The sequence below is a fragment of the Bison bison genome, unplaced genomic scaffold (assembly GCF_000754665.1).
Source record: "Bison bison bison isolate TAMUID 2011002044 unplaced genomic scaffold, Bison_UMD1.0 scf7180017864462, whole genome shotgun sequence".
Lineage (NCBI taxonomy): Eukaryota > Metazoa > Chordata > Mammalia > Artiodactyla > Bovidae > Bison > Bison bison.
In genome coordinates, this window is record NW_011495024.1 from 2550396 (window position 1) to 2575165 (window position 24770).

The window sequence follows — 24770 nt, forward strand, 5'->3', positions numbered from 1 at the left end:
CCCACCCCACCACTGCACCCCAGAGCTGCCTGTCCCCTCCTCCCCTGTTGCCAGGACCATGCCCTCACTCCCCATCCTTGTCCTTCGCTCCTTACCACTCAGGCATAATTTCTCCCCTTTAGACAGGTGTTTAAAAGTGGAGGCACTTAGCAACTCTCTAGGGAAGTACCGGGGCCCCACGGACTGAGGATCGGGACTGAGGATCCAGAAGGCACATAGTTCCAGCAGATTAGTGAGGCGGGGCGGGGCCAGGAGGCGGGGCCAGAGGGCGGGGCCAGTGAGTTCCCAGAGGGTCAGGGCAGCCCTCAGGGCCAGCACGAGGCAAGGTGGGGACCAGGGCCTGTGTTAGGAGCTCCGTGGAGAGGGAGTGCCTGGAAGCAGGCCATCTGGTCCCCTCCGTCCACAGCACGAGCATCTCTGAATGAATACCCTCACTTTCCCATGCCCTTCCTTTCCTTCTCTTTGTTCTGCTCCCATCCCCGCAAACACCAGGGGTCAGGAAAGCAAATATATGAGCAGGTGTACTGCTGCCCCTCCTCACCCCCAGCCGGACCCCGACTGGTGACCCCCTCAGGCTCCCTCGCACACACCGTGGGAAGAGCCTTGTGTCTGGTGGGGCTGGAGCCTGGGCTGACACCTGCATTCTGTCTTCCCTTTACTCTCTCGCCTGGCACGGGCTTTACCAGGCCAGCTTCTGCCCCCTGGGTGGAGCACATTAACAATTGTGCAGTGAAAATCTGGAGAAATTCCCACAATGTTTCATCCATAGACAACGATTGAGTTTGACACTCCTATAGTCCAGTGGGCTGCCAAGTTTAAGGCCTGAGTTGATGGACACATATATTCAAACCACATTCTTTTGGTACCAATGAAAATCCTGATAAAATGTGAGAGTGAGTTGTTTATCTCTGGGGGAAGTATGAGCTCAAATGCAAATCTTAAAATAAGAGATGGTTCTAGGCAGTGGTAGACCAGTAATACTTTTTTTAAAAAGCCATTTAACCATTTTTAAATATTTTTGCTTTTAAAATTTAAATTAAAATTTAGGCACAGCTTAAGGACTTCCCTGGGGAATCTTAGTCCCTTTGCCACATCCTCAGGTTGGGAAATCTGTTGTGGGGCCTAGAACTTTCTTAACAGTACAAGATTAAAAAAACTAAGACCTTGGCATTAAGTCCCATCACTTCATGGCAAATAGATGGGGAAACAATGGAAACAGTGACAGACTTTATTTTGCGGGGCTCCAAAATCACTGCAGATGGTGATGGCAGTCATGAAATTAAAAAAATGCTTGCTCCTTGGAAGAAAAGCTATGACCAACCTAGACAGCATATTAAAAAGCAGAGACATTACTTTGCTGACAAAGGTCTGTCTAGTCAAAGCTGTGGGTTTTCCAGTAGTAATGTATGGATGTGAGAGTTGGATTATAAAGAAAGCTGAGCACCAAAGAATTGATGCTTTTGAACTGTGGTGCTGGAGAAGACTCTTGAGAGTCCCTTGGACAGCAAGGAGGTCAAACCAGTCAATCCTAAAGGAAGTCAGCCCTGAATATTCATTGGAGGGACAGATGCTGAAGCTGAAACTCCAATACTTGGGCCACCTGATGCGAAGAACTGACTCATTGGAAAAGACCCTGATGCTGGGAAAGATTGAAGGCAGGAGGAGAAGGGGACGACAGAAGACAAGATGGTTGGATGGTTGGATGGCATCACCGACTCAATGGACATGAGTTTGAACAAGCTCTGAGAGCTGGTGATGGACAGGGAAGCCTAATGTGCTGCAGTCCATGGGGTCACAAAGAGTTGGACATGACTGAGCGACTGAACTGACTGACTGAGGACTTCTCTGGTGGTCCAGTGGTTAAGACTCCATGCTTCCACTGCAGAGGGTACAGATTCCCCTGGTAGGGGAACTAGGATCCCACATGCATCACAATGTGAGCGACAAGATGCTGTATGACTCAGGGAACTCAAATCTGGGCTCTGTAACAACCTAGAGGGGTGGGATGGGGAGGGCAGGGGGAGGGAGGTTCAAGCTGGGGGGACGTAAGTATACCTATGGGCGATTGTTGGTGATGTTTGGCAGAGACCAACACAGTATTGGAGAGCAATTGTCCTTCAATAAAAATAAATTACAATTTTAAAAACAATTTAGGCACAACCTAGAAAATGTTTAGCTTCACGAACTTTATTACAAAGTAGACATTTCAGTTTTAGAGACAGTGACCTGGCATGAAGGGAAAGAGAAGTTCCAAGCAATGATATTAGTTTGTCAGTACAAGTATATTGTGGCCCCAACTTGCCTTATTTTTTTGTTTTTCTTTTTTGTCATTTCAGGTGATTTTTAAAGCCAAGTCAAAATATTCTCCAGAATTACTCAAATACCGGTAAGTACCCGCTGAGGCAGTACTTACCTGCCTCTCTCTGTGGCTGGAGGTAACGGCTTTTTCAGCCAGGATTTTCACACATCACTCCTCTGTGACCTGCCTGCTTGTCAGGGGTCAAGTTCACTGCTCACTGGGTCACCACTTACCAGGCCTTGCAGCATACTGGCCTTGATTAGAAACAAAGTCTAGTAGGGACTTCCCCAGTGGTCCGGTGATTAAGGCTCGGTGCTTCCAGTGCAAGGGACTCGGGTTCAATCCCTGTTGGGGGACTAAGATCCAACATGCCATGTGGAACTGCCAAAAATGAAAAAAGAAATGAGAGTCTGGTGTGTTTCCTACAAGAGAACAGAAAGGGAAGTTAGCTGTGCACATGGCATTTAAACCTTTTGGAGGCACTTGGGATGGGACGGGCCTCAGCAGAAGGAAGAGGGGCTCCCTGAAGATGCCTGTGTGGCCAGGCGGCCCCCTCCCTCCCCCCGCCCGCGTGCAGGTGCAGCTGAGATCTGGGTGGGGCTGAGTAAAAGAGGCTCATAATCTGGACCAGAGGAGGCCTGAAATCATAGGCTGAATTTATTGCAGGAGGTGGACTTGCATATTTTTCCTGTGGGCAGGGTCTGTTACTTGCCCCAGGTTTTTAAAGAGGCCTGCTAACTCCCCTGTGGCTTGAATGATCAGCCTCGGCCAGAATGGGAAGGGAGACAAGGTGTCAAGAAGCCATGAGATAGTCGCCACACGAGTCAAGGTGTCTCAAGTCCCTGCCCGGGAGAGCTCGACTATCCAGGCACACGTTTCTGGGAAGGAGACTTTGGCCTCTTACCTTCTTGAGTCAAAGTGAAATTTTAATTATTTTATTACTTTACAAATATGTAAAACTATATTCCTATTATATTTAAACACATTGAAAGGGAAAGTGTTAGTTGCTCAGTCGTGTCCGACTCTTTGCAACCCCATAGACTGTAGCCCACCAGGCTCCTTGGTCCATGGAATTCTCCAGGCAAGAATACTGGAGTGGGTTGCCATTCCCTTCTCTAGGGGATCTTCCCAACCCAGGAATCGAACCCAGGTCTCCTGCATTACAGGCAGATTCTTTACTGCCTGAGCCACCATTTAAACAGGTATCATCTTAAATTCACAAAGACTGTTTATATAAAGTTCTGAAAGTGTATACTCTGATCCCCCTTTGTATCCCAGGAAGCTGGAGTTCAGGAAGTTAGGTGACAGCGTACTCAGGCCGAGATACAAGTGATGAGATGTGTGTGCTGTTTTTGTTTTTCATCTGATCCTGCTGTCTCCTTTACTACTTAAAAAAAAAATTGTCGAAGTGTAGTGGATTTTTAATGTTGTGTTAATTTCTGCTGTACAGCAGAATGACTTCTTTTTCATGTCCTTTTCTGTGCTTTATCACAAGATATTGAATAGAATTCCCTGTGCTGTACAGGAGGACCTTGGTGTTTCTCCATCCTGTATATACTAGGTTGGGTCTGCTAATCCCAGACTCCCAATGCTTCCCTTCCTCTTAGCAACCACAGATCTATCCTCTTTGTCTGTCCCTTCACTGCTTTCTGAGAAGTTCAGTTCATGTTTCTGCCAGACTTGATTCTAAGAAGGTCAGTTTAAAGTAACAGTGCTTTACAGTCAGCCCTCCGTTGTGGGATCCAAGGATTCCACACCTGTGGCTCCAGAGGATCATATCGGGAGGCACGATATGCCTCAGATGACATGTACTGCAGCACTCTCAGTCCGGGACTTGAGTATCTTTGGGTTTCGGTGTTGGCTGTGGGGGCCTGAAAGGTGTCCCTTGCAGATACTGAGCTATGATTGTGTTAGGAAAACCTGGGAGGGGTAGGAGGGGGAACATTAAGAATTGAGCTTGGATGTGGGCCTCAAAGGAGGCTGTTTGGAGTGTGAGTTGATTTGGGCAGAGGCAGTGGTTCGAGACAAGAGCTTCGGAACTTGGTTGAACAAGAGCTGTAACAGAGGCTGGAGGAGGGAATGTTATTTCCCGAGGAAGAGGATGCAGGGCAGAGAGACACGGACACTGTCACTCTAGGGGATGAACAGGAGGAAGACAGACCAGGGGCCTCCAGAGACAGGCTCAGATGGGGGAAGGATGGAGCTGGGGTCACACCTTTGAGGTCAGGGAGAAGATGGTAGGAGGAGGCGGGGCCAGCAGAGGGTACCTGCAGAGGAGGTGATGAGGCAGGAGGGGACACCTTTTTCTAGAAGTTGCTCTTGAGGGTGAGGATGAGGCCTCACTCTTCCCTGGGTGACATCGGAGGAGAAGCACAGGGTCCCTTGAGTTCTCACGGCAACTCTTGGAGGCTGGAGAGGAGGAGTGAGCTCTGTGTTACAAATGTGAGGGCACAGCAGCCCTGAGTGGCCGAGGACTTGCCTGGTGTCGCATCTGTGACCTTGCTCTCTGGGTCACACCCAGCAGATGCAAGCAGAGCAGCTGAGGCGAGGAGTGGGAGCAGAAGCTGAGTGGGTGGCCAGGGCCACACTCCAGCAGTGTGGGAGCTGCACCGTCTGGGTGTGAGTGGGGCCTGCTTGTCTTCTGCTTTCTCCGTTCCCAGTGCCCTCTCACTGTCCCATAGAATTTTCACAGTGAAGAAAGAGGAGTAAGAATTTATATCCACTGTAGTGGTTAAGACTTTACCTTCCGATTCAGGCGGTGCGGGTTCGATCCCGGGTCAGGGAGCTGAGATCCACAAGCCTTGTGATCAAAAAACCAAACATAATGCGGAAGCAATATTGTAACAAATTCAATAAAGGCTTTTGGGCTTCCCGGTGGCGCTAGTGGTAAAGAACCCACCTGCCAGTGCGGGAGACATCTCATAAGAGACACGGGTTCAGTTCCTGGGTCCAGAAGATCCCCTGCAGGAGGGCATGGCAACCCACTCCAGTATTCTTGCCTGGCGAATCCCATGGTCAGAGGAGCCTGGCAAGCTACAGTCCATGGGGTCACAAAGAGTTGGACAGGACTGAGCATAGTATTTAAAACAATGCCCAAGAGGAGTCCTTTGGAAAAGCTGAATGTCCATATTATGCTTTTTTCCGGAGCTTCATTGCCATCACATGGATAGAATGTATGCATAACACCAGCAAGGGGTCAAAAACAGTAGGGCTGATTCCAGAGGTTCTAGATGTTTCCAAATTGTGTTCTTCACAAAAGCACAGCAGATAATAATAGAACAATAAGAAACAGGGCTTTTGAGGAAGCAGATTGAAGATTTTTACTGACTCCCAGTTGGCCCTGCCTCTGTCTCTCTCTAAGCCCCTGATTCCCTCCATCACTATGGGAACGTGTAGAAAGCTAATGAAAACCTTCATAATTTAAGGTTTTGTGACTAATTTACCATGAGTTGCATGTTGTGCTAATGCCCTATGTCCATTCTCTCCCCTTGTCTCAGCAGCCCTTTGGGCAGATGCAGACATGTTCAACTTAAATGGTCTGTTTTGTTAAGTTTAAAAATATAGTGTAGGATATGACTTAAAAAAAATTTTTTTTTAAATTTTTAAATGATGATTGCTTTACAGTGTTGTGTTGGTTTCTGCCATACAACATGTGAATCAGCCACAAGTATACATATGTCCCTTCCCTCTTGAACCTCCTTCCCATCTCCCCATCCCATCCCACACCCCTAGGTTATCACAGAGCACTGGGTTGAGCTCCCTGTGCTATGTAGCAGCTTCCCACTAGCTATCTGTTTTACATATGTTAATATATACATTTTAATGCTATTCTCTCAATTCCTCCCACCCTCTCCCATCCCTTGCTGTGTCCACAAATCTGTGCTTTATGTCTGCATCTCTATTCCTGACCTGCAAATAGCTTCATCAGTACCTGAATGGTCTATTCTTGAGTCGAGAATAGACTCGAGTGATTCTTACCTGAAGTAAACACAATATGGACAGTCCTAGAGAGAAACTTGAACTGATTTCCATATTGGTAAATGTGAGAAATGTGTCTCTAGACCTTGCACAGGTCACGTAGGCAGCATGCAGCTCTGAGAAACTGCAAGTTAAAAATGGCCACCACCACTGCCCCGAGGCTAGTGCAGGGGTTCCCAGCCTCCAGGATCTAATAGTGCCTGATGATATGAGGTGGAACTGATGTAATAATAATAGAAATAAAGTGCATCATAAATAAAATGCGCTTGACTCATCCCGAAACCATCTCCCACCCTGGTCCATGGAAAAATTGTCTTCCACAAAATTGGTCCCTGGTGTCCAAAAGCCTGGGGATAGCTGTGCTGCTAGTGAGTGTTCCATGCGAAGGGGGTGCTGCCCAGACTTGATGACTTCTGAGGGGGAAAACCCTTTTAAAACATTATCTCACTAATCCTCAGGAAGAGGCTGCAAGGTCGGTGTTATTGAGGCTGTTTTCTGGTGACACTAGGGCTCACCCAGGGCCACCTTGCCCAGGCTCTCAGTGTGCAGAATGGCTGGTGCTCTCCCCGAATCCCAGCCCAGCCTCGGAGCCCGGCTCTGCTCTACCATCCTTGTGAGCAGCGCGTGCATCAGCCCACGTCCACACAGCCCCTCTGACCCTCGTAGCCTCCCGGGGACGGGGACGCGGGGCTCAGGTAAAGGACCCCCCAGGGCACTCTTTGTGGTTGATTTGTCATTTAAATCTGGGGACCCTCCAAAGTCCGAACCTTTTTCATTGCAGTATACATGTTGATTTACAGTGTGTGCCAGTCTCCAGTCTCCAGCCGAGTGGCTCAGTTATACACATGTATACTTTCTTTTTTTCTATTCTTTTCCATTATGATTTATCATATGATATTCAGTAGAGTCCCTGTGCTATGCAGTAGGACCTTGTTTATCCATTCTAAATATAATAGTTTGCATCTACCAACCCCAGACTCCGAGCTCTTAAGTGTTAACTTTGGCATGTTCTGCTTCTAGCATTTAACCAACAAACAAAAAACCCTCAAAAATCCACAGTTTCCTTGGGGATTGATCAGAATGTACAGGAAGCTTGTGGGGAAGGCTGCCTTCAGCCTCTCTCTCTTCCTTCCCAGGTTGCCCCTCTACCTGGCCTCGCTCTTCATAAGCCTTGTTTTCCTGTTGGTGAATTTAACCTGTGCGGTGCTGGTGAAGACGGGCACCTGGGAGAGGAAAGCGATCGTGTCCGTGCGCGTGGCCATCAACGACACGCTCTTCGTGCTCTGTGCCGTCTCCCTGTCCATCTGCCTCTACAAAATCTCCAAGATGTCCTTGGCCAACATTTACTTGGAGTCTAAGGTAAGGCGGACACATGGTTGAGATCCTGCCATTAGACTTATTCTCAAAAGAGTTTTCTGGGATTTCCCTGGGAGTCCATTGGTTATGATTTGGCACTCCTGATGCAGGGGCCACAGGTTTTTATCCCGTGTTGGGGAACTAAGATCCCACATACTGTGCAGTGAGGCTCACCTCCACCAAAAAAGTTCCCTGGTTTGCAACAGAAAACAGAAATCAACCAATGCCTCTCCCACCTGACCTCTTGCAAATGATTAGCTGTGGTGGTGTTGCCAAGACACAGAGCCGTGTAGTTCATTGAACTTTGTGAGAAGAATTGACTCCGGGTGGCTCGAGGTTTACTGGGCTGTGCAGAGTTCCTGACAGAGAGGTAAATCTCTGGTTTCTGGATACAGAGGTTTAAGTGAGAGTTTAGAGGACCCGTGGCATTAACTGTGCCACTAATATTGTTAGAAACACACAGCTGGTATTCCCTTTGTTCCTAGCCCTTTTATAAGCACTCTGCATGTAGGTAGGACTGTAACCGTCAAAATTCAGGGGGAATAGGTGTCACCTACCTAGGAAAATGGAGGCACGGGACGTCAGAGGCTCAGCCCGGGTCACACAAGCCAGGAGACGCAGAGCCACGGTGTGGCCGCAGCAGCCTGGCTCCAGGCTCGGGGGTCCGTCCTCTTTAACACCGGGTCGTGGCGTAGAGACACTCAGATCCCGGCGCACCCCTGCCTTGACTGTGCCCCTGTGAGGGACCCTTAACAGGGGAGCTGCTCCTGGGGTTCGGGACAGCAGGCCTCTCATGGTGACAGTTCGGAGATGGAGTCAGACCGTGTGTTGGGCTGCACCCCGTAGGCCTACAAGGCCAGGGCATGCCCAGGTTCAGTACTGAAGAAAGCCTGGAGTCAGCGATGGCTTAAGGGATCGGAGATCTTACACGTCTGAAGCACGGTCATGGAGCAGCATTCCACATGTGCAGCGGACGGCAGCAGGACGGTAGCGGGCTTCGCTCCAATGTCGGGGGTCAGGAAGGAAGATGACCAGTTGCAGAGGGAATTGATATCAGGTGTGATCAGTGGCTCAACGGTAAAGAATCTGTCTGCAATGCAGGAGATGCTTGGGACGCTGGTTTGATCCCTGGATTGGGAAGATCCCCTGGAGGTGGGCACGGCAACCCACTCCAGTATTCTTGTCTGGAGTATCCTATGGACAGAGGAGCCTGGTGGGCTACAGTTCATGGGGTCACGAAGAGTCAGACATGACTGACGCGACTGAGCACGCATGGGCTCGTTAGTTACCAGGGAAACCAGCAGAGGGGCATGACACGTACCACCGCTTTGATAAGAAGAGTCACCAGCTGGGCCTGGGGGCAAGTTCATAGGAAGGTCAGTTGTGTGAATGGGTGTAGGAGAAGCAGGCACTGGTCGGGCAGGGCACGTGCAGAGACCAATGCCCCCAGCCCTGGAGTCCCTGTTTTCTCCTTTCCTTCCCCCAGAGTTACAGAGAGGGGCAGATGTGCTGCCTGGTATGGTGGTTCTGCAGTGCCCCTCACCAGCCTGGTCCCCAGTTCCCCCTCATTAAGGAGCCTGGTGATGTGCGGAGGTCAGAGTGGATGCTCTGGGCTCCCACTGGCCATGGGACCCTGGCCCCACCAGCATGTTGCCCACTGAGACTTGGTTTTCTCACATGTAAGGTAGGGTGATTCACAGCTTCTCTGCTTTTGAATTTCTGTGGCACCCTAACCCTTGCCAGGGAACCCATGTGGTTGTAATGTCACTGGTCTGAAGACCTGAGCACTCTGCTTCTTAAGATACTTGGTCTTCAGCAGCCATCAGTAGATTAAAATCTGTACCTCCAACTTCAAAATTACAAAGCCTTCTTCATCAAGGTATCCTGTGATACCTTTGCCTGAGCTCTTGCAAAATCTGAAAAGTTAGTGTAGCAGGGTCCTTTTTTCATTGATAAATGTTGACAAATTTTATACTTGACTTTGCCTTAGCTTTATTATTTACACTGTCTCCCATATAAGGTCTATTCAAGGCTTTTTGAAAACAGAATTATGGGGACTTCCCTGGTGGTCCAGTGGTTAAGACTCCACGCTTCCAGTGCAGAGGGCTCGAGTTCAGTTCCTGGTCAGGGAGCTAAGATGCCACAGACCTTGTAGTGCGGCCAAAACAAAACAGAATTGTGGTTTTAATAGGAGGGGTCACACTTTGTCAGATTGTCAGATTTAGATCACCTCTGTGCCAACAATCTGATGGACTACCATTGGCAAAATAAAATAATAGCTTAGATTTAGTTAGTGACTTCCAAACTCAAAAATGAATTTCAGTTTTTTGGCTAACTGTTTTTAACACCAGGGCTTCCCTGGTGGCTCAGTGGTAAAGAATCCACCTGCCGGTGTGGGAGACACAGGTTTGATCCCTGGGTCAGGAAGATCCTCTGGAGAAGGAAACAGCAACCCACTCCAGTATTTGTGCCTGAGAAATCCCATGGACAAAGGAGCCTGGTGGACTACAATCCACGGGGTTGCAAAAGAGTGGGACACGACTTAGCGACTAAATGACAACGGCAGCTGTTTTCAGTTAGCGGTCCTTTAGCTAACTTTGGACACTGATAGCTTCATTAGTGGGGGCACAGATGACCAATTTTCACACAATCCCAAGCTCTGAATCACAGTGGGACTGCAGCCTTCCCAGCCTAGGACAGTTGGGGCTTGAAGACATGCTCCCTACCCAGAGCCACTGTCCACAGTTCCACTGTCCCCAGGCTGCCATGCCTCTGAGGTGGTTTTGTTGTCTCCAAGCCAGGGGGCAGGCCCTGGGCTCATAAGCTCAGAACATCCTTGGAGCTGAGCAGCGGCACTTAGAGATTTAACCAAATAAGTCATCTGACTGTCTTGCTCTTCCAAGCCTAGGTCTTAGGCAAATAGTTCATGTTTTCAGGTTTTGAAGCATCTCTCTGAAGAGAATTGGAAGTTTTAGGGTAGGTGTGGAGTGAGGGGAGGCTTGCAGTTGGGTTGAAGGTCTGAGAGTGGAAGAGAAGCTGGGAGGGTTTAGCAGTTCTGAACAGAGGCCATGCTTGGGAGGGGACCTTGGTCTTGGGCCCGGATCGGGGACCCCGCTCACGGTTCCTGCTTTTCCAGGGCTCCTCCGTGTGTCAGGTGACCGCCATCGGCGTGACCGTCATCCTGCTGTACACCTCTCGGGCCTGCTACAACCTGTTCATCCTGTCGTTCTCTCAGAGCAAGAATGTCCATTCCTTTGATTACGACTGGTACAATGTGTCAGACCAGGTCAGTGGGCGCTGGAGCCTTGCTTTGGCAGCATGCCGTGTGGCAGAGAGGTGTCAGCTCCTTGCTTTTGCTGCTGAAGAGCTGGGTGACCTTGGGAGTCACTTAACTGGGTGGTGTCTACATCCTCATGTCAAATGCAATCACAGTACCTGCCTTGTTCCAGCTCACACGTCTTGTGAGAAAATTAGAAAACAGACACACTTCTCCTTGCTACTTTCTGGGGCTTTTGTCAAGCAGTACTTAAAATTTTTAAGTGGTTTTATATAAATGTAATATGATTTTATTAAAGGGTGAAATTTGCAAAGATAAAAATGAATTGTATTCAGGTTAGAAGACACATAAAATGATGAAGTGGTGTTTTTTTTTTTTTTTTTAATGGAGCAGTAAGCGAAAGAAATGTAGACAAAAGTGACCAAGGATATTAAGGGGTTAGAAAGAGCCCATTTTACATCTCAGTATGAAACTCTTTCTTTTTTATAATGTATTCTAGAAATTCGTAGACAAATAAACAAAGGTAATGAAATATAATCGGAGAAGGCAATGGCACCCCACTCCAGTACTCTTGCCTGGAAAATCCCATGGACGGAGGAGCCTGGTAGGCTCCAGTCCATGGGGTCGCTAAGAGTTGGGCACGACTGAGCGACTTCACTTTCACTTTTCACTTTCATGCATTGGAGAAGGAAATGGCAACTCCCAGTGTTCTTGCCTGGAGAATCCCAGGGACGGGGGAGCCTGGTGGGCTGCCGGCTATGGGGTTGCACAGAGTCAGACACAACTGAAGCGACTTAGCAGCAATGATATATAATGTGGCATCCATATTCGCAAAAGCTCAAAATATAAACGACTGAGAGGGGAATTCCCGGGCTGTCCAGTGGTGAAGACTCTGTGCTTCCACTGCAGGGGACATGGGTTCAGTCCCTGGTTGGGGAATTAAGATTCCATGTGCTGCATGGTATGGCCAAACAAAGAGAAGGAAAAAAAAGAATGAGAATTAATCAGCATTCTCTAATTTGAAAAGTATCATTTCTTTGTCTCCAGCCCTGGACAAAGTGCCAGAAACACAAAAATGAACAGACCCATCCTTCCATGTAGAAGTTTATGTCCACTGAAGAAAAGAGCCACACAGAGAAGCCATTAAGCAAAGAAATAGAAGCTTCTAAAGTAGGAGTTTACTGGGTTGAATGCTCCTGAGATTTTCCTGGGTAAACACTGAATATCCAACTATAGACAAATCCACCTCTAAAATCCCAACTGTTCAAATCTTGAATTAACACTCTGGAGGAAAGAAGAAAACAACCGTGCTAAGTTAAAACCGATGGCAGGGACTTCCCTGGTGGTTCAGTGGTTAAGCCTTCACCCTCCCAGTGCAGGGGACTCGGGTTCCATCCCTGATCGGGGAACTAAAATCCCACATGGTTCAGCTCAAATAGATAGATTCTACCAAAAACAACCACAACAACTGAGGGCAAGATGAAATCCATAAGAGGCTCGTGCCAGGCGTTAGACTGGATTCAAACCACAACAATCATAATCACCAATCAAACCAACAGCACAAATGGAGGGTGGGAGGAAGGTGGGCAGGGCACTGGTGAAGAATTTCCTGTTGTGAGAAATCAAATACAAATCTAAACGTGCAACAGTGATAAATTAGAGACTTATTCATGATACCCAGAGGACTTTTATCATGGTAACATGTAGGTACAACTGACTAATCATTTCTAAGTGCACAGTACATTCACAGTGTCATGCAACCATCACCACCATCCATCTCCAGACCGTCTTCATCTTCCCAAACTGAGACTCTCTCCCCATGAAGTCACAAGGATTTGGTTTTAACAAAATACTTATTTCAATGCTTCTTTCAAGTAAGAGCTTATAAATACAATGAATTCAAAATATCACAAATTTTTATCACAACACAATTCCGTTGTTTTGAGTGGCTGTTTGTTTATAGATGTCAGGATCTGTGTGTCGCAGCCAAAATAATCTAGGAGCCAGTGGATGGCCCCAAGATGCAGGTCATGTGTGTAGAATGGTGGAGCACACAGCACACTTCTGAGACATGTGGGTGGAGTTTCAGTGCAGCGTTTGAGTCATCTTTCTGAAGAGGCGCGAGATTGGTTTTGGGTACTGTAGTTTAAGGCTTCCCCGGCAGCGCTAGCGGTAAAGCACCCTCCTGCCAATGCCAGAGACCTGGGTTCCATCTCTGGGTCAGGAAGATCCCCCGGAAAAGGGCACGGCGAACCCACTCCAGTATTCTTGCCTGGAGAATCCCATGGACAGAGGAGCCTGGCAGGGAACAAGCCCATGAGGCCACAAAGAGTCGGACACGACTGAAACGGCTTAGCGTGCACGCGTATACTTTGAGCACAATGTGGTGGAGAAGGTGAGAGGGTTCCGTGTAGGGACCGGCCCTTTATGGTTTGATGGCGTTTCTGTCTTCCTTTGAAATGCCGGCCTTTCTGACAGACTTGCCCAGAAATAGCCTCACACACCCTGCCTCTGGCCTTCAGAAAGGAGCGCGCTGCTACACCCCATCTGCTCAGCTGTCTCACTGGTCCAGGAGGCCAGCATCCTGGACTGGGAGGCTTTTTTTTCTAGACAGTCTAGCCTGCTGTAGGCTTTAAAATGTAAATATAGGATGTGGTTAATGTGAAGAGAAATAAAAAAAAACTGACACATTTATTCCAAGGATTAGACTAAGTCTACGATTGTGATATGCTGCCCTTGAGAACTGGGAGGTGGGGGACTTCCCTCATGGTCTGGTGGCTAAGACTGCATTCCCAATGCAGGGTACCTGGGTTCGATCCCTGGTGAGGGAACTAGATAGATCTCACATGCTGCAACTAAGAACTGGTGCAGCCAAATAAATATTTAAAAAAAAAGAATTGGGAGAGGGACTTCCCTGGTGGTCTAGTAGTTAGAATTCCATGTTTCTAATGCAGGCGGCACGGGTTTGATTCCTGGCTGGGGAACTAGGATCCTGCATGACACACAGTGTAGCCAAAAAATGATTTTAAAAAAGAATTGGGAGAAGGCAGCAGAACAATATCATTATTCGGTTGTCGAAGAAAAGTTAGCTTAGAGACTTCATTTGGATGTAAGGAAGATTCCTGGAGGGTGAAGGAATGAAGCATCAGAGACTGGCAGTTACTGTCTTTGAATATTTCGAAGAAGATAATTGTCTCTCCTGGGACTTCCCTGGTGGTCCAGTGGTTAAGAAACTGCCTGCTAACGCAGGGGACATGGATTCAATCCCTGGTCCCAGAAGACCCACCATGCCAAGGGGCAGCTAAGTGGGTGTGCCACAACTACTGAGCCCACAAGCCCCCGAGCCTACGCTCTACAAGAGAAGCCACTGCAATGAGAAACCCGAGCACCACAGCTAGAGAGTAGCCCCCACTCACCGTGACTAGAGAAAAGCCCATGCATTAATGAAGACCCAGCACAGTCAAAAACTAACTAAATAAAATGTTTTTAAAATTATCTATCCTATATGGTTTAAATAACTACCCCCCCAACCACCAAGGTCTGGCACAGTAGCATTAATAGTATCTGATTTCAACGTGCATATTTTAGGGGGAAGAAATTACACTGTATTAGATTTAGTCTCTGTCACATTAGAACTGAATCAAACTTGTTCTGTCCTCAGTCTGGTGACTCTCCATTTTCTCCCTCTCTCCTCCCCAGGCGGATTTGAAGAATCAGCTGGGAGATGCCGGATACATAGTGTTTGGAGTGGTCCTCTTTGTGTGGGAACTCTTACCTACCACCTTAGTGGTCTACTTCTTCCGAGTCAGAAATTCTACGAAAGACCTTGTAAGTAATCCACTTTGTATTTGCAGAAAGTGAGTGTGAAAGTCGCTCAGTCGTGTCCGACTCTTTGCGACCCTATGGACTGCACAGTCCATGGAATTTTCCAGGCCAGAATACTGGAGTGGGTAGCCTTTCCCTTCTCCCAGGGATCTTCCCAACCCAGGGATCAAACGCAGGTCTCCTGCATTGCAGGAGGATTCTTCACTCTCTGAGCCACAAGGGAAGCTCAAGAATATTGGAGTGGGTAGCCTATCCCTGCACCAGCAGATCTTCCCGATCCAGGAATCGAACTGGGATCTCCTGCATTGCAGGTGGATTCTTTTGCAGAAAACATCTCCTAATTCTAATCACAAAGCCTACAGTTGGAATTTTTTCTTAGATTTTTGATAGATTCTTCCATCTTATTCTAATATGAAAAGTTCCTTTGTTTCATTGAGACTTTCTTTTCCATTCATTATCTTTTGAGGGAAATTTGTTTTTCAGTTTAATTTTACCAAAAAAAGAAAAAAACACCCAAAAACATTGCATCTCGAATCCTGGAGATAGTGATTAACTTTTTTCCTAATGAAACAGCTGCCTCACTAGTCTTTGAGCCTTGACTTGCTATGAACCAAATATAGAAGCTTTTATTTTAGCCAAGGAAAATGGAGAATGGTAACTCAGCTCTTCACCCCTGTGTTGTGCTGGATGGTGATTAGGGGAGGGGGTGGTAGGGAAGACAACTTTATTGTGAAGAATGCTTAAATCACTCCCCCAACTCAGTCGCATTTCTGGTCAACCAGCTTCATATAAATGTCCTTATGGGAGGGGGCAGAAAATGCAAAACCTGGTACTGTGAGGGAGCTCATGGAAGCTTTGTTCCACGAATTATTCCACCCAGAGGAACTAGTGGTAGAATCACTGATCTGTGAAGCCCACAGAAAAGTACGTGTGTGTGTGTGACTTTCTCGGTCATGTCTGACTCTTTGTGACCCCAAGGACTGTAGCCCTCTGTCCATCCAATTCTCTAGGCAAGAATACTTGACTGGGTTGTCATTCCCTTCTCCAGGGGATCTTCCCGACCCAGGGATCGAACCCAGGTCTCATGCATTGCAGGAAGATTCTTTACTGTCTGAGCCACCAGAGAAGCCCACAGAAAAGTAGAGTAATGGTTTTTGGTCAACATAAGCACAGCGTGGGTGGCAAGGAAAGCACTGGTTTTCATGACCAACTTGTGTTTTATCTTGTCTCTTTCTTATTCATCTCTGGATAGTCACTGGTGAGCCAGGAATAGGAAAAAATAAAAAAATAAAAGTAAGACTGGAAGGGGGTGGTTGGTGGAGAACTGCAGCCTGACCCATAAGCCCCTGAAGATAGAGTGGCAGTGGGCACCATTTTCTGGATCTGAGGGTCAGTTTCCTCTCCTTTTGCCATTTTTACCTTCAGAACAGCAATTCGATGACCCCGCTGACTATTCCTGGCATTGGAAACACCTGGAGGCTTCTATAAAGTCAGACTCAAATTCTTCGGCGTTGGTAGCAGAGAAACATGAGGAGAGTGGGCACTGGACTCTAGGCTAGAGTCCAGTGCCTTATTTTTCTTCCTTTTCTGAAGAAGTTGAAGTTTTCTGGAAGGAGCCTCTTAACAAAAATCCCTCTGCTCTCTATGCTTTTCCTTGGCTTTCCACAGCCTTCTTACCACTTCTTAGTATGTCAGAGGCTTAGCTATACTCCCAAAATCTAAGGCAGTCTGAAGGAGAGACTGGACATCTGGGTCCTAAGGAGTGAAAGTCTGTCATTCAAAGTACTATTTTATTAACAAATTATTGACCAGAGGTGCATTAATATGTCTTTTGTTACCCAAACATTATGGACCAGAGACAACATGTTTTTAGAGAGTGATACAGTTGACATCACTGTGCCAAGTTGTTAGAGCTTAAAATTAATCAAAGGTTCCTTCTATAGCTTATGATTGTCATTATCATTCACGTTTTGCTTCATTAGATTTTTGTTCCAACCCTGTGTATATTATAAGGCTTCCCTGGTGGCTCAGACGGTAAAGTGTCTGCCTGCAGTGCCGGAGACCTGTGTTCTATCCCTGGGTTGGGAAGATCCCCCAGAGAAGGAAACGGCAACCCACTCCAGTACTCTTGCCTGGAAAATTCCATGGACTGAGAGGCTCCTCAGAGCCTGGTAGGCTGCAGTCCATGGGGGTGCAAAGAGTCGGACATGACTGAGCAACTTCACTTTATGTATATTATAAATGCAAATTTATTACTGTAAAATTTTCAAAATGATGCATCTCGAAATTTTGAATGAATTTTTTGGTGAATTTTATGCAGATCCTTTCTCTGATTATCTGAGTGACCTGTATACTAGTGTCTTAAAAGATGATAGTTCTGCAAAATACAGTTCTGATTCAGACATTGTGAATATTAGCCCAAAAGAAGACAGAAAGCCTAAGTGATTGGTTCTGATAAGGAAAGAGAAAATGAAGCTCACGGTGCTGGAGGAGACTTTACAGGTGTGACAGGTGTAATTACTGAATATAACAACCCACAAAGTGCTAGTAAAATAGCAGAATTAATTTTTGGCTGGCCAAAATAAAAGTCACCAGCCACAGGCATTAGTTTCTACAAAATTCCTTAGTGAATAATGAGTTAAATAAAGACAGAATAAAATGGATAGTTCATCTGTCCTCTCAGGTCGCATTATCCAGGGAAACATGCAGCCTTAACACACCCTCTGTGTATATGGAGTTACTTGGCTCTTGTGTTTGAATATATCTACTGTTTAGGGTATTATCTAGAGCAGTGGTTCCCAAACATTTTGGCCTCAGGATACTTTACACTGATACATTATTAGTTATTATTTGTTTATTGAGGGATAATTGATATAAATTAGTTTTAGGTATACAGTGTAATGATTTGGTATTTATATATATCGCAAGATGATCACCACAATAGGTCCAACTAATGTGTCACCGCACATAGTCTACAAAATTTTTGTGTATGTGATAGGAACTTCGAAGATCTACTCTTTCAGCTACTTTCAAATATGCAGTACAGTATTAACTATAGTCACCATGCTGTATGTGAATCCTCATGACTCATTCATTTTTATAACTGGAAGTTTGTATCTTTTGACCCCTTCCACCCATTTCACCCACCTCCTTCCTATCTCAGGCAGCCACCAATCTGTTCTCTATATCTGTGAGCTTGGTGTTTGTCTGTTTTTAGATTCCCTATATAAGTGAGATGATACGCTATTTATCTCTTTTTACCTTTTTCTAGTTGACGTATTTCACTTAACATAGTGCTCTCAAGATTCAACCATATTTTTGCAAATAGCGAGATTTCATTCTTTTAAAAAAAAGTATTGTAGTATAGTTGATTTACAACGTTGTATTAATTTCTGCTGTACAGCAAAGTGACTCAGTTATGCATATATGTATTCTTTGTCATATTCTTTCCCATTGTGGTTTATCAGGAGGTTTCATTCTTTTTATGACTGAATAGTTTGTGTGTGTGCATATCATTTTCTTTATCCATTCATGCATCGGTGGACATTTGGGTTGTCTCCATATCTTGGCTATTGTAAATAATGCTTCAGTGAACATGGGGATGTGTATATCCTTTTGAATTAATATTTTCATTTTCTTCAGATAAGTATGCAAAAGAGGAACTGCTGGATTATGAGGTAGTTCTGTTTTTAATTTTTTGAGGAACCTCTATAGTGATGGCATTAATTTATATTCTCACCAACAACACACAATGATTCCCTTTTCTCTGCATCCTCGCTAACACTTTTCTTTTTGATAGTAGCTATTCTGACAGGTGTGCAGTGGTTCCATTTGTTTTTGCTATTGAGTTGTATGAGTTCTTTACATATTTTGTATATCAACTCCTTATCTTGTCTAGGACTTGCAGATATTTTCTCCCATTTGGTAGGCTGCCTTTTCATTTTGTTGATGGTTTTCCTTTGCTGTGCAGAACCTGTTTAGTTTGATGTAGTCCCACTTGTTTATTTTTTATTTTGTTTCCTTTGCTTTTGGAGTTAGACCCCAAAATCATCATCAAGATGAATATCAAGGAACTTACTGCCAATCCTTTTTTCTAGTTTTATGGCTTCAGGTCTTACCTGCAAGTCTTCCATCCATTTGGAGTTAATTTTTGTGTATGATGTAAGATTATAGTCCAGTTTTCCCAGCACCATTCATTGAAGAGGCTGTCCTTTCCTTCGTGCATGTTCTTGACTGCTTTGTGATAATTTAGTTGACCATATATTCATAGGTTTCTTTCTGGGCTCTCTATACTGTTCTGTTGATTTATGTGTCTGCTTCTATGCCAATACCATACTGTTTTGATTACTATAGCTTTGTAAAATAGTTTGAAATCAGGGGGCATGATGCCTACTCCAGCTTTGTTCTTTTTGTTCAAGATTGCTTTGGCTATTTGGGGTTACATTGATAAGTTATTGAGCACACTAACAAGCTAGTTTGGAAGTATGTATATGTGTAATTTTAAAAAATATTTGTTAATTAATTATAAATAAACCCATAATGTGTTACCATAATTTTTTTTATGAAGAAGAACTATATTCTCCAAAACAAATTAGTGAGAAGAGTTCAGTTCAGTCACTCAGTTGTATCTGACTCTGTGACCCCATGGACCACAGCACGCCAGGCCTCCCTGTCCATCACCAACTCCCAGTTTACTCAAACTCATGTCCATTGAGTCAGTGATGCCATCCAACCATTTCATCCTCTGTCATCCCCTTCACCTCCTGCCCTCAATCTTTCCCAGCATCAGGGTGTTTTCAAATGAGTCAGCTCCTCGCATCAGGTGGCCAAAGTATTGGAGTTTCAGCTTCAACATCAGTCCTTCCAATGAACACTCAGGACTGATCTCCTTTAGGATGGACTGGTTGGATCTCCTTGCAGTCCAAGGGACTCTTAAGAGTCTTCTCCAACAACACAGTTCAAGTATCAATTCTTCAGCACTCAGCTTTCTTTATAGTCCAACTCTCACATCCATACATGACTACTGGAAAAACCACAGCCTTGACCAGACAGACCTTTGTCAGCAAAGTAATGTCTCTGCTTTTTAATATGCTGTCTAGGTTGGTCATAACTTTCCTTCCAAGGAGTAAGCGTCTTTTAATTTCATGGCTGCAGTCACCATCTACAGTGATTTTGAAGCCCAGAAAAATAAAGTCAGCCACTGTTTCTACTGTTTCCCCATCTATTTGCCATGAAGTGATGGGACCGGATGCCATGATCTTAGTTTTCTGAATGTTGAGCTTTAAGCCAACTTTTTCACTCTCCTCTTTCACTTTCATCAAGAGGTTCTTTAGTTCTTCACTGTTTAAATTTTGTGACTTTTTAATATCTGGCTTAATGGAAGACAGCTACATTCTCCTATCTGCTTCTGTTGTGATATGTTGTTTTGAAGTACATGAAGAAAATCAAGCCTCACATTTTAATATAAATGTATTTTTTAATATACACCCAAACTCAATGAGATACGATTTCTTAAGATTTCTTAGCTGCAATTTGGAATCTAAAACTGTATCAGTGAACTTTTCATGTTGTTTTCTATGTTAACATCTGTTGGTTTACCTTGCACTTTGATATTTGCTCAGCGTTCAAATGATCTTTCGATGAATTTGTCAGGGAGAAAGTGCTCTCCCTGTCCTATTCCTCTGCAATCTTCTCTCCTCCCCATCTACCTTGCACTTTGAATGGATCTTTATATCCATGCATGGTTTTGTCGTGTCATGTATTGGTCATTTGGAAAATTTTGGTTTATTGAGTTATGCATATCTTTCAAAAGTTGTATTTCCATTATACAATACAAGAAAAATATCTCATTCATTAATCTCACCACTGATCATCAGAAAAAATCAAATATTGGGAACCTGTCAACCTCACGGTGGAGAATACAAGGTTTCCAAAGCTTTCATGTTTGCTTAAAAGGTGAAATTTGATCAGTGAAAACAGTCACATGTTTTCCTTGGATTTACAGCTCAGTTCATTCATTTTTGAGAGAGTGTCTGCCAAATGTCCACAGCTGAAAAGCCATGGTTGTCATGAAGCTGTTGCAGGAAGGAGGACCCCTTCCAGGGCCCGAAACTGGGCTCTTATCTAACACTGGGCTCTGGTCTAACACTCGGAAATGAATTGTCCGAGGAGACACATGTGCTGACAAAGCAAGAGATTTTATTGGGAAGGGCACCCGGGTGGAGAGCAGTAGGGTAAGGGAACCCAGGAGAACTGCTCTGCCACGTGGCTCGCAATGTCGGGTTTTATGGTGATAGTTTCCGGGTGGTCTTTGACCAATCATTCTAATTCAGAGTCTTTCCTGGTGGCGCACGCATTGCTCAGCCAAGATGGATGCTAGCGAGAGGGATTCTGGGAAGTGGACGGACACACGGTGTCTCCTTTTAACCTTTCCCGAACTCTTCCTGTTCGTGGTGGCTTATTAGTTCCGTATTCCTTATCAGGATCTCCTGTCATAAAACAACTCATGCGAATGGTTACTATGGTGCCTGGCCAGGGTGGGCGGTTTCAATCAGAGTGCTTCCCCTAACAAAGCTGTCATGTTGCATGAAAAAAGTAACTATAACTCGGAGTTGTACAGGTTCTTTTTCTTGTAATAAAATTTCAGTAGTCAGTTTTTCCTGCTTTGTTAAGTGAATCTTTTTTGAACTGTGACTGTGTAGTGGTGAAGAGCACAGTAACTGCTAGTACAGTTGGTGTCACTGCTTTGAAATGTGCTCAGGCAGCACCAGTTTTGCTAACTACAGCTTTTGCATCACTGGTGCCAGTGTCAACACAATAGAAAAGGTAAATAGCTTCTTTATATGATAATTATGCAAATAGGTATGACCTTGCTGATCCTTGAAAGCATCCCGGGAATCTCCAGCAGTTATTGGGCCACACTGATAACTGCTCATCTACAGTAGTGTGTTAATGAGTGAAAATGATTCTTTACTCCCTAAAGGACATTATCTCCTGATTCATCCTGAGAGAGTGAATTCAGCGTGAACAATGTAAAATCATAAATAGGAAGCCCTTCCTATTTTTTATATTGTAGTCATGAAGTAATTCTCATTAGCAGGTAAATCTGAGTGTCAGGTTTGGCTTGGTGAAGCACCAGTGTTCATAAAATACCCCTGGGCAAGACTGCCAGGGTTAAAAGCATTATTACATACAGTATTTGGTAAAAATAGCTAACAACTGTATAGCACTTATATGTGCTAGGGCTTGTTCTAAGCATTTTAAATATACTTTAATTCTCACAATAACTCTGTAAAGTAGATGAATATAATACTCATTTTGAGATGAGGAAACTGAGGCTCAGAATCATGGCTGGTAGGGGACAGAGCTCCAATTCAAACTGAGGCATCCTGGCTCCCAGATCCATGATTTAAAAAAAAAAAAAAAATATTTTATTGAAGTATAGTTGATTTACAGTGTTTCAGGTGCCCAGCAAGGTGATGCGGTTATACAAGTACACATGTATTGTTTTTGAAATTATTTTCCATCATAGATTATTACAAGATATTAACTGTAGTTCCCTATGCTATACATTAAACCTTTGCTGCTTATCTATTTTTTAGTTAGAAATCTAGCATTCTATTTATACTAGGTCCAACAAGTGGAATCAAAATGTCATAATTTTTTTAGTTAGGCAAAAATTCATAAGTTTTCTAAAATAGATATATTATGCATATTTATATCTATGTATACAAAAGCTTTTCTACTATACCTGATAAAGGCTTGAGAAAGAACATCAAAAAAAGAAGAGATGGAGAAACTGGAGAACATAAACTAAATGAAATGGGAGCACTGAATATGAAATAGAAAAAGTGAAACAAACTAGATAAAAGTAAAAGATCATCATGTAGTCCAGATGTTTTTAAGCATGACTGCTCATTAGAAACATATCTGGAGCTCTGGAGAAAAAAAGCAATAACTGAGCATTTGTATTTTTCAAAAACATTCAAGATAATTCTTATATGCATCTGGATTTTAAAAATTCTCTTAGATCCTAGTTTTGGTGACAGAGAGTTCTGTTGTTTTTCTGTTGACCAATCATGATACAGTGGTATTAAGTGAGTAATAGTTACATAATCACAATAGTAAAAGATCTTTATCAGTTTTCACAATCAATAGCCAGACAAAAAATAAAAGATAATTATAATTGTAAGCCATAATGGGAACATGACTAACGTAAAAATGTAAAATAATTATGTACAATTTGGGAGCATCAAGCAGAGTGATGTGGTAAGTGCATACATACACGTTTTCATCCACCCAGCCAGTCTATGTCTTTTCGTTGGTGCGTTTAATCCATTTATATTTAAGGTAATTATCTATATGTATGATCCTGTTACCATTTTCTTAATTGTTTTGGGTTTATTTTCTGTAGGTCTTTTCCTTCTCTTGTGTTTCCTGCCTAGAGAAGTTCCTTTAGCATTTGTCGCAAAACTGGTTTGGTGGTGCTGAAGTCTCTTAACTTTTGCTTGTCTGGAAAGCTTTTGATTTCTCCATCAAATCTGAAGGAGAGTCTTGCTGGGTAGAGTATTCTTGGTTGTAGGTTCTTCCCCTTCATCACTTTAAATATGTCATGTCATTTCCTTCTGGCTTGTAGAGTTTCTCTTGAGAAATCAGCTGATAGCCTGATGGGAGATCCCTTGTATGTTATTTGTTGTTTTTCCCTTGTTGCTTTTAATATTTTATCTCTGACTTTAATTTTTGTCAGTTTGATTACTATATGTCTTGGTGTGTTCCTCCTTGGGTTTATCCTGCCTAGACTTGGTTGACTATTTCTTTTCCCATGTTAGGAATTTTTCAGCTATTATTTCTTCCAATATTTTCTCATGTCCTTTCTCTCTTCTCCTTCTGGGACCCCTATAATGTCAATGTTGGTGTGTTTAATGTTGTCCCAGAGGTCTCTTAGACTGTCTTTTCATTCTTTTTTCTATATTCTGTTCTGTGGCAGTGATTTCCACCCTTCTGTTATGGATGGAAACACCCAGTGTCCGACTCTAGCGACCCCACATGGGATTTTCTAGGCAAAAGTACTGGAGTGGGGTGATTGATTCCTTCTAGTGTATTATTCCAGAGAAGGCAATGGCACCTCACTCCAGTACTCTTGCCTGGAAAATCTCATGGACGGAGGAGCCTGGTAGGCTGCAGACCATGGGGTCGATAAGAGTCGGAGATGACTGAGCGACTTCACTTTCAGTTTTCACTTTCATGCATTGGAGAAGGAAATGGCAACCCACTCTAGTGTTCTTGCCTGGAGAATCCCAGGGACTGGGGGAGCCTGGTGGGCTGCCATCTATGGGGTCGCACAGAGTCGGACACGACTGAAGCGACTTAGCAGCAGCAGCAGCAGCAGTGTATTATTCATCTCTGTTTGTTAGTTCTTTAGTTCTTGTAGGTCTTAGGTAAACATTTCTTACATCTTCTCAATCTTTGCTTATATTCTTTCCAGAGATCCTGGATCATCTTCACTATCATTATTCTGAATTTTTTTTTTTTTTTTCTGGAAGGTTGCCTATCTGCACTTTATTTAGTTGTTTTTCTGGGGTTTTATCTTGTCCTTTCATCTGGGACATAACTTTCTGCTTTTTCATCATGATTAACTTTCTGTACTATGGTTTTTGTTTTAGCTTCTGTGGGACTGTGTTTCTTCTTGCTTCTGTGTGCCCTCTGATGGATGAGGCTAAGAGGCTTGTGTAAGCTTCTTGATGGGAGGAACTGGGGAAAACTAGGTCTTGCTCTGGTGGTCAGGGCCTTCCTCAGATCAGATCAGTCGCTCAGTTGTGTCCGACTCTTTGCGACCCCATGAATCGCAGCACGCCAGGCCTCCCTATCCATCACCAACTCCCGGAGTTCACCCAGACTCACGTCCATCGAGTCAGTGATGCCATCCAGCCATCTCATCCTCTGTTGTCCCCTTCTCCTCCTGCCCCCAATCCCTCCCAGCATCAGAGTCTTTTCCAATGAGTCAACTCTTCACATGAGGTGGCCAAAGTACTGGAG

General features: G+C 44.6%; 1 protein-coding gene across 1 annotated transcript in view; it reads left to right on the forward strand.

Moving 5' to 3' along the window:
• Positions 1-24770, forward strand: part of GPR137B (G protein-coupled receptor 137B) — a gene marked incomplete at its 5' end in the record, with an annotated part of 58254 nt that overhangs the window by 23372 nt on the left and 10112 nt on the right. Inside the window, 4 exons of the mRNA XM_010860133.1 lie at positions 2337-2386; positions 7414-7636; positions 10770-10919; positions 14610-14738. Of these exons, the coding sequence (XP_010858435.1) occupies positions 2337-2386; positions 7414-7636; positions 10770-10919; positions 14610-14738 (552 nt within the window). The remainder of the gene's footprint in view (positions 1-2336; positions 2387-7413; positions 7637-10769; positions 10920-14609; positions 14739-24770) is intronic.